General features: G+C 45.3%; 1 protein-coding gene across 8 annotated transcripts in view; it reads left to right on the forward strand.

Moving 5' to 3' along the window:
* The first annotated feature begins 1682 nt into the window (after positions 1–1682).
* Positions 1683–15145, forward strand: part of LOC138665361 (oocyte zinc finger protein XlCOF29-like) — a 31177-nt gene continuing 17714 nt past the window's right edge. Inside the window, exons 1-5 of one of the 8 annotated variants that reach the window (XM_069752771.1) lie at positions 1704–1777; positions 2205–2345; positions 2463–2603; positions 5036–5221; positions 5303–5426. In XM_069752771.1, coding sequence (XP_069608872.1) covers positions 2532–2603; positions 5036–5221; positions 5303–5426 — 382 coding nt within the window. In that variant the 5' untranslated portion in view covers positions 1704–1777; positions 2205–2345; positions 2463–2531. Of the gene's footprint in view, positions 1969–2204; positions 2346–2462; positions 2604–5035; positions 5222–5302; positions 5427–15145 lie in introns of all 8 variants that reach the window. The other 7 variants (XM_069752775.1, XM_069752772.1, XM_069752774.1 and 4 more) reach the window with 7 other exon arrangements.

Below are 15145 nucleotides of genomic sequence, written 5' to 3' on the forward strand. Positions count from 1 at the left end.
TACAAATGTCCAGAAGCTGACAATAGTAATAAATGCAAAAGTTTATTAAACATATACACAAGGATCCATAGATAGCACACATGGGGAAAGAGTGACGGACACTCCCACAAATAGAGCACTGGCAGGGAAGAAGCATGTAAACCGATACAGAGAGACAATAAATATTTATACCAAAGAGTAAAAAGTATCCATATTGCACAGTGGCCAAGTCTCCGGTACCATACCTTATAGTATAACAGGTTCACATACGCGTTCCCGCCCTCCCCGACGCGCGTTTCGGAAGTATAGAAAACTTCCTTCCTCAGGGGATACTTTTTACTCTTTGGTATAAATCTTTATTGTCTCTCTGTATCGGTTTACATGCTTCTTCCCTGCCAGTGCTGTATTTGTGGGAGTGTCCGTCACTCTTTCCCCATGTGTGCTATCTATGGATCCTTGTTTATATGTTTAATAAACTTTTGCATTTATTACTATTGTCAGCTTCTGGACATTTGTACACTGATCTATTCTTGTGGTATTCTCTTTATGGACTTCAGTGTGTCCTTGTACGTCCTGCAATATACTATGGGTTATGTCGATTATTATATGGTATACTAACATGATGTCCCATAGTTTTTTGTGGTTTCTTGCTTATCATGTGTAATTGAAGTAAACAGGACTTCTTCCTGCTTCCGGAGATATGCACTGTGGTATCAGTGGCTCAAAGGCATTTAACCCCTAAAAAACATCAGTTAGTTATTCAAATCTCTGAAAAAGGGCCGTTTGCCCACTTTGATGCCAGATCTGGTGCCCAGAACTCATTTGGGCCAGGCTGGAGGGACCTTGGTTTGATGCAGGGCATCAGTGTCTGTGAATTTTAAGTGTCGTATCAGTGGCCCAAAGGCATTTAACCTCTTAAAAACATCAGTTACTTATTCAAATCTGTGAAAATGGGCTGTTTGCCCACTTTGATGCCAGTTCTGGTGCCCAGAACCCATTTGAGCCAGGCTGAAGGGACCTGGGTTTGATGCAGGGCATCACTTTCTGTATATTTTAAGTGTCGTATCAGTGGCCCAAAGGCATTTAACCCCTTAAAAACATCAGTTACTTATTGAAATCTGTGAAAATGGGCTGTTTGCCCACTTTGATGCCAACTCTGGTGCCCAGAACCCATTTGGGCCAGGCTGGCGGGACCTGGGTTTGATGCAGGGCATCACTTTCTGTGTATTTTAAGTGTCAGATCAGTGGCCCAAAGGCATTTAACCCCTTAAAAACATCAGTTACTTATTCAAATGGCCAAAATTGACTGCCCACTTTGATGCCAGTTCTGGTACCCAGAACCCATTTGGGCCAGGCTGGAAATAACAGGTTTTGATTTGGGGCGCCCGGTTCTATATGTCTGCAGTGTGAGATCAGTGGCCCAAAGGCATTTAACCATTTATTCTGTGGTTTTTGGTGCCCACTTTGATGCCCATTTTTGTGCCAGTTTTATTATTTTTGTAGCCTTTTAAAGCGTATTCACATCAGGGCTCCTCACTGCATTTGTATGGTATTATTGTGATGCTGATTTTTTGTTGTTAAACCTATAAAAAACAGAAAAGGAAAAAATGCCGAATAAGAAACTGACGAATAAGAAACCAACTTCAGCCTCGTGTACATTTCCTGTAGGCAGTGCATGTCTTCAGCGTCAGACAGTAGAGGGAGGAGACTAGATGGAGTCATGTGACTGTGATGTCACGAAGGTCCTGTCAGGGAACCATAGGTGGCCGTGCGCAGAGCCCTGTCTTCGGCAGTGTCAGTATGTATGGCAGCGGGCGGTGTGCAGGCACGGCGTGGCTTTCCCAGGTGGCCGGTCTGGAGCAGATGTAGTTGTTAGGCCACACAATGACGATTTATGCTCTGACTGTCCAACACTCTTCCGCCGCCAGGGGTCGCTAATCCCCGTGTGTTCTATAGCGCTGTATTGCCCAGAGGAGCCACCTATTTCTGGTTAGCAATGTCTCCAGTGCTCCCTGGGAAGCCCCAATGTGGCTGCCATTTTCCGGAAGTCCGAGTATCATTGCACCCAATAGGAAGGGATCTCCTGTGACTTGCAGACCACTGCTGGGATTACTGGTTATGGGTTAATTCTGTTTTTTATATTATTCCTTATGGGTTTTGCCTCTTTCAATGATAGAAGTCATTATTTGGGCTACATAGTATGGGAGTTTTACCTTTTTCTATAGGACTCAGGAAGTACTCATTAAAGGACTACAAATCCCAGAATCCCATGCTGTATCACTTCCAGGGTGCTGTTTAGGGGTGACTGCCTGAAGTGTTCTGGAGATGCCTATAAAGCTGCCCTTTAATTGAAGCTTGCCGGGAGGGTAAGGTCTGGCATGTGCCATGTGTAAGAGTAGTATGCTGTATTAGCTGATCGGCAAGATTATTAATCCCTCACAATTAATGCATGTTAATATTTCATTGTTTCCTATCCTTCGTAGATTTTGATCATCTCCTAATGAAACCTTAAGTAAAGTATTCCAGTCTGCACCGCAAGCTGCCCATGTACGATGGACAAGAATCACATAAGTGAGAAGATCCTGAAACTCACCTTGGAGATCATCTACCTGCTGACTGGAGAGGTGAGGGGTGCGGGGAATTGATGAGGGGCTATAGTACGAAAATTGACCTTGCCTTCATCTCCCTCCTGTCTGTAACACTCTTTTTACTCCTCTTTCCTACGCAGCCTCATGGCTTATCTGTGTCACATTACAATTGACATGACTCTTTTTATTTTCCTACCAGTATGGATCCTATTCGTACACTGCGTGATCAGGTGATATATTTGACCCAGGCGGTTCAGGATCTGGTGGCCAGGGAGCACCAGTGATTTGAAAATTCCCAGTCTCAGTTTTCTAGCATGATGGCTGCTTCCCAGAGCCGGCAGTCGCTTTTATACCTTTTATATTCTGGTGTGTAGGTAGTATCTCCTGAACCAGTACAGGCCCTCCCTGATAAATTCTCCAGAAACAGTTTAGGGTGTTCAGGGAGAGCTGTGGGCTATACTTTACCCTGCTAGCCTGGTCGTCAGGGGATGAGTCCCAGTGGGCGTCACACCTGGAAGGCTAATGTCTTTCATCTACCTTTTATAATGTAATCAGGAAGCAGTTTTTTTTTATAATCCTAATACTCGCGGTAACTCTGGACATGACATGGCATCATGTGTGATTTCAACCATGCTTAAAAGGGTTTTCGAGTCTACTAACAAACGTCTACAATCACTCTGTGACTGCTGACTTCTGAATCCACGCAGCTTCCAGTGTGTATGGTGTCAGGAGTCTCTGGTATTGTGGCCACATGCCAACTAGTCGTGCTCTGCGTCTCTCAGTTTACTTTGAGTGAGCATGAGCACGACTAGTCGGAACGTTGTCAGAAGTATGCAAACTGAATCCTTGCGTCACGTGACTGCTTGCTCTCGCAGGCAATACTGGACAGTCCTGATAGATTGCTCGCCACACGCTGTAAGAATTCGACAGTCACATAGCGTGATTGCAAACTTAACAGAAGACCGGACAAACAATTTAAAGGCGACCTGTTATCAAGATATAAATGGACAGTTTATGCTCTTACTTTATGCTAACCCATCCCCTGAGTATTCCGTTTTTTCTAAATCCTCCGTACGGTTCGAGAGATTTGGACCTTTTTTATTTAGTGTTCATTTTTAAGGTCTCTGCCAAAGGTGGGTGATCATGCTAAGCAGCCTAAAGACACGTCCCCATGGTAAAGATCGTAAAAATAAAATGAAAAGACCCATATCTTTGAAACCCTATGGTGGATGTTAAAAAAAAAAATACTTAAAACTGGTGTCCATAACAATTTTATTATTTTTTTTGCTATGGGCCTAAAAAAACTAACAGGCAAGTAGTTATTAACAGAGGCAACTACCTGTCTCCCTCTACCTGGCTCAGAGTAGTCACCGACTGTTCCCGCCAGCAATTCAGGTGCTCCACGTCAATAGAGCTGCTTTTCTTCTTCTTGGCTGCTCTGTCGATGGAGCGTGACTGGTGATATCATGCTGATTGACAGCTGACCAGCCTCAGTTAAAGGGACACTGTCACCTGAATTTGGAGGGAACAATCTTCAGCCATGGAGGCGGGGTTTTTGTGTTTTTGATTCACCCTTTCCTTACCCGCTGGCTGCATGCTGGCTGCAATATTGGATTGAAGTTCATTCTCTGTCCTCCATAGTATATGCCTGCACAAGGCAATCTTGCACAGCGCAGGCATGTACTATGGAGGACAGAGAATGAACTTCAATCCAATATTGCAGCCAGCATGCAGCCAGCGGGTAAGGAAAGGGTGAATCAAAAACACAAAAACCCCGCCTCCATGGCTGAAGATTGTTCCCTCCAAATTCAGGTGACAGTGTCCCTTTAAGCAGTGGGGAGCCGGACATCAATCGGCATGACGTCAGCATAGGCCGCTGAATCACGAGGCGGTGTGGTCTGTGACTGCTCTGTGCTGACAAAGATTGGCACCTGTCCCAACAGGCAGATAGTTCTTAAGCCCATAGTAATAATATTAATAGTACTAGGTAACCACTTTAAGGGAACAGCAGGTAAAAATTATAGCAAAGACTGCAAATTTTACCTGATAACAGGTTCTCTTTAATGGGTTAATTAGGGCAAAGGGACTCCTTGTTTCGTAAGCCAGCCATACACGTGAGCTATGTAGGCCTACAGCTTTCTAATAATTCTTCTATAAACATGCTTTCAGACATTGACTGAGTAATCACGTTTAATACACCACTGGTAGACATCTTGGCTTATATCTGAGAGGAAAATTAAAGTAGGGTATGTTGCAATACAAATGCATAAGCCTACATGCCCCAAAAGAGTTAAAAGAGCTGTATGGCCAGTTTTACTCCATGTGTAGAACATCGGGAATCTTAATTCATAATAAATGTATGCAGATGTGCCTGAAAGTAAAAAGCGTTGTGTCCCAGTATAGACTGTATGAGTCTGCTGTAGCTAACATGGCCTCCAGTAAAGCATTGGTCCTATAATGTTTCGCAGGATTACTCAGTGGTTAACAAAGCCGGTAAGCATGTCAGTACCATCCGAGGCAATCCTTGTCAACCAGAGGGGTTGTGCAAAATGGTGAGGCCTGACATGGATTCTCCACCAGAGGTATATGAAAAGAACAATGAGCAGAAGATCCTGGATCTCACCAATAAGATCATTGCACTGCTGACTGGAGAGGTGAGCGCTGCTGGGAATACTGGGATAACGTTTGTACCGTAACCCTAGGGGAGATGATGACTGAATCATTGTGTGTGTCAGGTCCCTATGAGATGTGAAGATATCATTGTCTGTTTCTCCATGGAGGAGTGGGAGTATATAGAAGGACACAAGGATCTGTACAAGGACGTCATCATGGAGAATCACCCATTTCTTGGTTCCAGTGGTAAGATAAAGTCTAATGGTCTTTTTTAACATAATGAAATGTGTTTAATTTAATAGATTCATGGTTATACAAGATAAATCAACAATGCATTAGGCCTTTAATAACGGTTGAAGCCACCTGCAGACATGCTGCCCTTGGCACTGGTGGCATGTGCGACTGTAGCATATTCTCTTCTATACAGGGGTGAGAGACTGCTAGATATGTGAGTGCGCCTCTGATATGGTGGAGCATACCCCTAGCTTCAGAGGAGCAATTATGTGGAAGAAGAAAGCTAACTTCATGCGCAAGCTTTGCAGAAAGCTGGCTATGATGCCGGCTGTTGTAAATCATGTTATCACACCCACAGGGGCATGATAACATGCTAAGACAGGCGACTAGTCTGGGAAAAATGCCCCATCGACCAGTATAAGGCCTAATCAGTGGATGAAACATGCAGTTTATAAATCCTTTTTTCAACTCAAGTCTAGGTGTTAGACACTATAGAGGGCTTGTTAGGCAAGGTATTTAGCAACAAGTAGTCTAACGCTGTTGGGTTGGAGGGCAGGAGGGATCTGACAGGCTCAATTTTAAGTATTAGGCAGGGTTGCCCTAAAGAAGATCACACCACTGCAAATGCAATGAATATGTATAAAAATAAAACCGCAATAGTTTGAAAAAAAGGCAACTTAATAGTATAATACCTGAATCAATTGTGTTTCTTACATTGTGGACTGTACATGAAATATAAAATAAATGATCATTTGTGTATGTCACTCTATGAAAAAGAGGCCTGATAAAATGTATTACCACTGGACTGCCAACATTTTATTATTATTATTATTATTATACATTTTTATAGCACCATTTATTCCGTGGCGCTTTACATGTGAGTACGGTGCAAATATAGACAAATACATTAAACATGAGCAAAAAACAAGGCACACAGGTACATAAGGAGGGAGGACCCTGCCCGCGAGGGCTCACAGTCTGCAGGGGATGGGTGAGGATACATTAGGAGAGGGTAGAGCTGGTTGTTCGGCGGTTCAGTAGGTTGAGGATCACTGCAGGATCTAGGCTTGTCGGAAGAGGTGAGTCTCCAGGTTCTTTGTTGGGGTAGAGAGTTCCAGAGTTTGGGGGAAGCACGGAAGAAGTCTTGGATGCGGTTGTGGAAAGAAGAAATGAGAGGGGAGTAGAGAAGGAGATCTTGAGAGGATCGGAGGTTACGTGTAGGTAGGTACCGGGAGACCATGTCACAGATGTATGGAGGACATCTCTGGGTGATAGGAAGCCAGTGAAGGGTTTGGCATAGGGGAGAGGCTGGGGAATAGCAGGGAGACAGGTAGATTAGTCGGGCAGCAGAGTGTAGGATGGATTGGAGTGGTGCTAGAGGGGAGTCCAGAGAGTAGGAGGTTGCAGTAGTCAAGGCAGGAGATGATAAGGGCATGCACTAGTGTTTTTGTGGTGTCGTGGTCAAGGAATGAGCGGAGCCGGGAAATTTTTTTGAGTTTGAGACGGCAGGAGGAGGCAAGGGCTTGGATATGAGGCGTGAAAGAGAGGGCAGAGTCGAGGATCACCCCGAGGCACCGGGCGTGTGGGACTGGGGAAAGTGAGCAGCCATTGACATTGATGGATAGGTCTGGTAGAGGGGTAGAGTGAGATGGGGGAAAGATGATGAATTCTGTTTTGTCCATGTTCAGTTTTAGAAAGCGAGCAGAAAAGAAGGCTGAAATAGCAGACAGACAGTGCAGAATTTTGGTAAGTAAGGAGGTGAGGTCAGGTCCGGAGAGGTAGATCTGCGTGTCATCGGCGTAGAGATGATACTGCATACCGTGGGATTCTGTGAGCTGTCCCAGGCCGAAGGTGTAGATGGAGAAGAGTAGGGGTCCTAGAACAGAGCCTATTTAATGGGTTGTTCCAGGAAAAAGTAAAAATTTAGTCTTCCATCCAAAGTCTTGGTATTATATTTTGCTCCCGAAGTTTCTTTTACCTGAATTGTGTCCTTGTGGGAATTCCCTTGTCACAAACTAGGCCATGGCTGAAGTCTGCGCTGCCATATAATCAGAGCAGAGCTGTCCTGAGCTAGAGTCAGTAGGAGAAATACACTCACGCAGCATCACAAATAACTACCACTCCCAACATGCCACACTGTTCAGCCACCAATGATTGAGTCTTGGATGGATATTTATCTCAGCTCTATGTCTGCCATGCTCCATGAAGCATATTTTCCAGTTCACCTGACAGCACACTGGAGGACGTCCTTCTTATCCTTGATGGGACAGGAACACAAGAGGTTAAAAGGACCCTCCCCCTACCACCCTTCAGTGTTTTTCCTGTCCCATCAGGGATAGGAACGGACGAGAGGATCTGCCGTTCTGTGCGGGGGGATGTGGATCGGGGGGGCTCAGCCTCACCCGTCACTTCTGAGACACCCGTTGGCTGACACCCGCCCGAAGGGTCCCTCAGCCTACCAGTGTAGCGCTGCTCCTGGGTTGGGGATCGCTTCCTCCTGGCGGGGGCTCTCGATTCCTTCGTCCGTCCCCTGGTGTGTGCAGGCTCAGCGGCGGCCTCTGCTGGCGTCGGCGTCTCCATGCGGCCGCTGGGGAAACCAGTTCAATGCCGCACCTTCCTCTCTTTCCGGCCGCATGTCACTTCCGGTTTGCGGCTGAGGGGGACGGACGGCATCTCTGCTACAGGAAGTGCAGAGAAAAGAGTGGTGGAGAACGCTGGAGCGTCATTTTTTGTTTTTTTTGAAGTGAGGAACAGAATAAAAAGGTATGTACAGGGGCGGTAGTGATCTCTAGAGCATCATGGAGGACGCAGCTAGAGCAGAGGGTCAGGAGTCAGCAGCACTAGTAAGTAGAGGCCAAAAAAAAAACGCTAGTGTTTACTAATATATATATATATATATATATACAGGGTGGAGCGCGGTAATTTGCTTTTTTGCACTGCATGCTGTGGCGGCACTGTCAGTCGAAGAGAGGGGAGAGTGGGTGTGGCTTACAGTGGCTGATGGGAGATTTGTATTCCTCTGCCTTTCAGTTGCCATCATGCAGTGGACACGTGAGGAGAGGTCATTTTGTGTTGAAGCGTATTTTTCAAATGCCCACTCGATCATTGCAGTGCAGCGTGCTTTTCGTTTACAATTCGCTGTTCCTCCACGCGGACGTGTTCCTGGACGGCAATCAATTGTAAATTGGGTGAATGCATTCAGAACAGCAGGGAATGTGTCATGTGTACGAAGGGTACATTTCAAAAACCTGACCTGCACATCCAAACATAGACTGAGTGTGAACAGGTGCTGAACCCAGAGTCGCCAACTCGTATATAGTTAAATAAATAGGGCAGCACACCGCAGCGCCAAAACATGCAAACTTGAAAAAACGAAATTTGAACTGCATTACTGCACTAGAAACATGAAAAATGAGAGCTTTTAGCGCACAAAAATGGCCAATTTTATGTGTACCTCGTAGCCACGTTAAGGCATCTCTCTTATACGAGGTCCTACGCTTGACCTACCTCACTGAGAATAAACGTCTCCATCTGAATGGGTACATGTAGAAACCTCTTCTTGGACTCAAATTCTCTCTCTATGTGGAGGGGTATTGGACCTACTATAATTAAAACACCTGAAGCTAGGAGGCGGGGAGTGCACGATCAGAAGGCTAGAGAATACATTTCAAAAACCTGACCTGCACATCCAAACATAGACTGAGTGTGAACAGGTACTGAACCCAGAGTCGCCAACTCGTATATAGTTAAATAAATAGGGCAGCACACCGCAGCGCCAAAACATGCAAACTTGAAAAAACGAAATTTGAACTGCATTACTGCACTAGAAACATGAAAAATGAGAGCTTTTAGCGCACAAAAATGGCCAATTTTATGTGTACCTCGTAGCCACGTTAAGGCATCTCTCTTATACGAGGTCCTACGCTTGACCTACCTCACTGAGAATAAACGTCTCCATCTGAATGGGTACATGTAGAAACCTCTTCTTGGACTCAAATTCTCTCTCTATGTGGAGGGGTATTGGACCTACTATAATTAAAACACCTGAAGCTAGGAGGCGGGGAGTGCACGATCAGAAGGCTAGAGAATACATTTCAAAAACCTGACCTGCACATCCAAACATAGACTGAGTGTGAACAGGTGCTGAACCCAGAGTCGCCAACTCGTATATAGTTAAATAAATAGGGCAGCACACCGCAGCGCCAAAACATGCAATCTTGAAAAAACGAAATTTGAACTGCATTACTGCACTAGAAACATGAAAAATGAGAGCTTTTAGCGCACAAAAATGGCCAATTTTATGTGTACCTCGTAGCCACGTTAAGGCATCTCTCTTATACGAGGTCCTACGCTTGACCTACCTCACTGAGAATAAACGTCTCCATCTGAATGGGTACATGTAGAAACCTCTTCTTGGACTCAAATTCTCTCTCTATGTGGAGGGGTATTGGACCTACTATAATTAAAACACCTGAAGCTAGGAGGCGGGGAGTGCACGATCAGAAGGCTAGAGAATACATTTCAAAAACCTGACCTGCACATCCAAACATAGACTGAGTGTGAACAGGTGCTGAACCCAGAGTCGCCAACTCGTATATAGTTAAATAAATAGGGCAGCACACCGCAGCGCCAAAACATGCAAACTTGAAAAAACGAAATTTGAACTGCATTACTGCACTAGAAACATGAAAAATGAGAGCTTTTAGCGCACAAAAATGGCCAATTTTATGTGTACCTCGTAGCCACGTTAAGGTTTCTACATGTACCCATTCAGATGGAGACGTTTATTCTCAGTGAGGTAGGTCAAGCGTAGGACCTCGTATAAGAGAGATGCCTTAACGTGGCTACGAGGTACACATAAAATTGGCCATTTTTGTGCGCTAAAAGCTCTCATTTTTCATGTTTCTAGTGCAGTAATGCAGTTCAAATTTCGTTTTTTCAAGTTTGCATGTTTTGGCGCTGTGGGTCGGAGGTAGAGGAGGAAGATGAGAGTAGAGATCCCCCGGAGAAAGGGAGAAGATATCTGTTCTCTGCTGCGGACACTGGAGAACTGTTGGAAGCAGTGCGGCACACCATGCAGGTGGAGGACCCGCAGCCATCTTGCTCCGTTCAGGACGAAATGTTTGGAGGCTTGCGCTCACAGACATCCAAGGTGTTCCCTGTTAACTCCCATATCAGATCTATGATTCTGGAGGAATGGGAGGAAGCCGAGAAGAGACTGACTATCCCTAAGGACTTCAGACTTCGCTTGCCGTTTAACCCAGAGGAAGTCAAGGAGTGGGTTGATGTACCAAAAATTGACATACCCTTGGCTAAAGTCTCCAAAAGGACGGCGATTCCGTTTGAAGATTCGTCCAACTTGAAAGAACCCATGGACAGAAAAGCAGATGGCCTTCTTAAAAGGGCCTGGGAAAGTTCCTCGGCAATTATTGGGACTAATATTGCAGCGACATCTGTAGCCCGCTCCATGGACCTTTGGCTAGATGATCTCAAAGATCAGTTGATAGCTAAAACATCCAGAGATAATATTCTAAAATCCCTACCCTTGCTAAAACTAGCAACTTCCTTCTTGGCAGACGCATCTGCAGAATCGGTTAGGTTCGCAGCTAGGGGCCAGTCGCTATCGAATGCAGCCCGTAGAGCCATCTGGCTTAAGAGCTGGTCAGGGGACATGCATTCTAAGAATAAATTGTGTGCTATACCATTTTCCGGGGGCAAGGTCTTCGGACCAGTCCTCGACGATATTTTAGAGAAAGCTGCAGATGTTAAGAAAGGTTTTCCGGAAGAGAAACCTAAAAAATTCCAGCCCTTTCGGAGGCCCCGCTATAATCAAAAACCCGATTATAGGGGTAAGGGAAAGCAGGGTAGATGGAGCTACCAAAAAGGGGGGGATAACAGGCCTAAAAATAAAGAATCAAGCTACTCTGGACAGGGTTCCAGTTATCGCAGAAAATGACGCCATCAGAGTGGGGGGTCGTCTGACAGGTTTTCTGGAAGGTTGGAGGGAGATCACATCAAGTCCATGGGTCTTACAGATAGTATCCCAGGGATACAAAATAGAATTCACATCTCTTCCTCCCGAAAGATTCCTGGTATCCAGCTCCCATCTAAAACTGTCATCCCCCATGTGGTCAGACATTCAGGACCTTCTAAAAATGGCGGCCATTGTCCCAGTACCCCCTCAGGAAGAGGGCGGGGGTCATTACTCCAATCTCTTCTCGGTAACAAAACCATCGGGAGAATCGAGAACCATTATAAATTTAAAACATCTGAACAATTGGGTCATTTACAAAAGGTTCAAGATGGAGTCGATTCGGTCCACCATTCCCCTGTTGGGAAAAGGCATGGTCATGTGCACTCTAGACTTAAAGAGTGCATATTACCATGTTCCCATCTATCTAAACCATCAGAGGTTCCTGCGGTTCGCGGTAGTCTTGGAAGGAAAGATCTTCCATTTCCAATTCCGCTGTCTCCCCTTCGGCCTGGCCTCCGCTCCCAGAGTTTTTACAAAACTTATGGTAGAAGTAGTTGCTTTCCTGAGGAATCAGGATATAATGGTGGTCCCCTATTTGGACGACTTCCTAATAGCAGCAGACTCAGAAGTCCAACTTAGGATCAACTGTCGGTCCCTCATCTCAACTCTAGAGAATCTAGGATGGATTGTAAATTGGCAAAAATCAGACCTAATCCCAAAACCCAAAATAAAATTCTTGGGAGTCATGCTCGATTCACAAACAAGAATGTCCTTCCTTCCGGAGGACAGGCTGAAGGGCATAATACAGAAGATCCGTCACTTTTCCCGAGGTCGGAATACGATCAGAGACGGGATGAAGATACTAGGTCTGATGACGGCGTGTATTCCCTGTGTAAGATGGAGCCAGTTTCATTCTCGACAGCTTCAGAGGGGAGTCCTGAGAAGCTGGAACAGAAGAGAAAACTCGCTGAACCGAACTCTGAACCTTACTCCGCAGATCAAAAGATCTCTGGGTTGGTGGACTCTTCCCAGGAACCTCCGACTGGGGGTACCATGGCTTCAAACACCAAGTGTTTCAGTTACAACAGACGCCAGTCAGCTCGGTTGGGGAGGTCATGTACTGGGAAGATATTTTCAAGGTCGCTGGAAAGAGGCAGACAGCAACCAGTCATCAAACCACAGGGAACTACAAGCGGTTTGGGAGGTCCTGACGGCAGCACAACATCTGCTACAGAACAAACACGTGAAGGTCTTCTCAGACAACACGACAACGGTAGCATTCCTGCGGCATCAAGGGGGTCCAAGATATCCGGCATTACAAGACCTGGCGGAATGGATATTCAAGTGGGCAGAAAAGTCGGTTCTGTCAATCACGGCAATTCACCTGGAGGGCTCCAAGAACCAGTTGGCAGATTTCCTCAGCAGGAAAAGCGTATCCACCACGGAGTGGGAACTGAACAACGAGGTGTTCAAAGACCTGTGTCATCATTGGGGAATGCAGACGGTTGACCTATTCGCTTCAAAGGGAAACGCAAAGCTCAGGACCTTCTACTCCCTAAACCCTTGGGAGACTCCTGCCGCGATCGATGGTTTCTCACAACCCTGGAATCACGGTCTCCTGTATGCATTTCCTCCTCTAGCGATGATTCCGAGGACACTCAGGAAAATCTGCGAGGACGAGGCCAAGGTCATTCTCATAGCTCCTCACTGGCCGAAACGCAGTTGGTTCCCATTGTTGAGAAAACTATCAGTAGAAGAACCCCTCCTGTTGCCGGAGAGAGAGGATCTTCTTCTACAAGGACCAGTTCTACACCAGAATCCAGGAGCACTTCAGCTGGCGGCCTGGATCCTGAACGGAAGGTCTTGAGAGCAAAAGGTCTCTCGGATGATGCAATTTCTACCCTTCAAGCGAGCAGGAAGCCGGTAACATCGGCTATTTATTTGAAAATTTGGAAGAGATTCTGTGGGTTTTGCGGAGAGACGACAGTTGATACTGACCACCCAAATATCCCCAAAATTCTTGATTTTTTTGCAGTCGGGGTTTCAAAAAGGTCTTAGACCAAGCACATTAAGGGTCCAGATAGCGGCCCTAAGTGTATTCTTTGACTCTTCCCTTTATGCTCATCCCTGGATTAGCCGTTTCTCTAAAGCCGTCCAGAGACTAAAACCACTGATTAGACGTTCTGTCCCGCCGTGGGATCTGAACTTGGTTCTGAATTTCCTATGTAAACCGGCGTGGGATGTATCGGGGGATATAGAAGTGGATAAACTCTCTCTTAAAACCGCATTTTTAGTTGCAATCATGTCGGCAAAAAGATTGGGGGAACTACAGGCCCTGTCGGTGCAGAATCCATACTTGCAGATATTCGAGGATAAACTAGTATTCAGACTCGATCCGGCGTTTCTCCCTAAAGTTGTGTCAGATTCCAATATGAATCAGGAAATTGTCTTACCATCATTTTGCCAGTCCCCTAAAAATCAGAAAGAAAGATTTTATCATAACTTAGACGTAAGGGTCTCGGTGCTCAGGTACCTTGAAACATCCAGACCCTGGAGACAGGACAACAATTTGTTTGTCCAGTTCAGGGGTCCAAATAAAGGTAGGAAAGCGTCTAAAGCGACTATCGCACGGTGGATAAAATCCACGATCAACTTAGCCTATAGAGCTAGCGGGCAAAATTCCCCGGTCAACATCAAAGCCCATTCATCTAGAGCCATGGCCACGTCATGGGCAGAGAAAGGGGGGGCGACGGCAGATCAGATCTGCAGAGCTGCATCATGGTCTAGCCTTAGTACCTTTTCGAAGCACTACAAGTTAGATGTAGTATCGCCTCAGTTGGCTTTTATTAGGAAGGTACTTCAAGCAGTAGTCCCACCCTGAATACCATTCTCCTTTGGTATTTCTCCAGTGTGCTGTCAGGTGGTGAACTGGAAAACAGTAATTAGACCTACTGGTAATTGTATTTCCAGGAATCCATCCTGACAGCACTATTAGTTCCCTCCCTAATGTATGATCTTTATACTCATGTGATGTAACATTTGTATGATTGATTATTTTGTTGGAATAAACCTGTGTTTTTGCATCCATCCAGATGTGTTACTTTGGAAAAGCACTGAAGGGTGGTAGGGTGAGGGTCCTTTTAACCTCTCGTGTTCCTGTCCCATCAAGGATAAGAAGGACGTCCTCCAGTGTGCTGTCAGGATGGATTCCTGGAAATACAATTACCAGTAGGTCTAGTTACTGTTTTTTAATTTCCAGTTTTACATTTTCGCCACTGTTGGGCATTGCGTGCACCCGTCTACTGCTCTTTATGTAATTATTATTTGGCTTACAGAGTCATGGGGTTAACAGTCCCTGCAAACTCGGGTTGTCCTGAGCCAAAAAAGGGTTGTGTTTGAACACTTGAGCATGGGGCCAAAAAATGCCTCAAAATTGACAACATCAGTGTTATCCCCTTCACCCTTGGGGGACTTTCCATTTTTTTTCTTTTTCATTCTTTCCTCCCTTTCTTCCCAAAGCCATAACTTTTTTTGATCAATATAGCCATATGAAGGCTTGTTTTTTGCAAGACAAGTTGTACTTTTGAATGACACCATTCATTCTATCGTGTGATTCACAGGAAAGGTGGGTAAAACAAATTCCAAATGTGTTAAAATTGCAAAAAAAGTGTAATACCACAATTGCTTTGTTTATTTTTTTTATTTTTTTTATTTACAGTGTTCACTATACGGTAAAACTGACCTGGCAATATCATTG

Source organism: Ranitomeya imitator, chromosome 2 (genome assembly GCF_032444005.1).
Source record: "Ranitomeya imitator isolate aRanImi1 chromosome 2, aRanImi1.pri, whole genome shotgun sequence".
Lineage (NCBI taxonomy): Eukaryota > Metazoa > Chordata > Amphibia > Anura > Dendrobatidae > Ranitomeya > Ranitomeya imitator.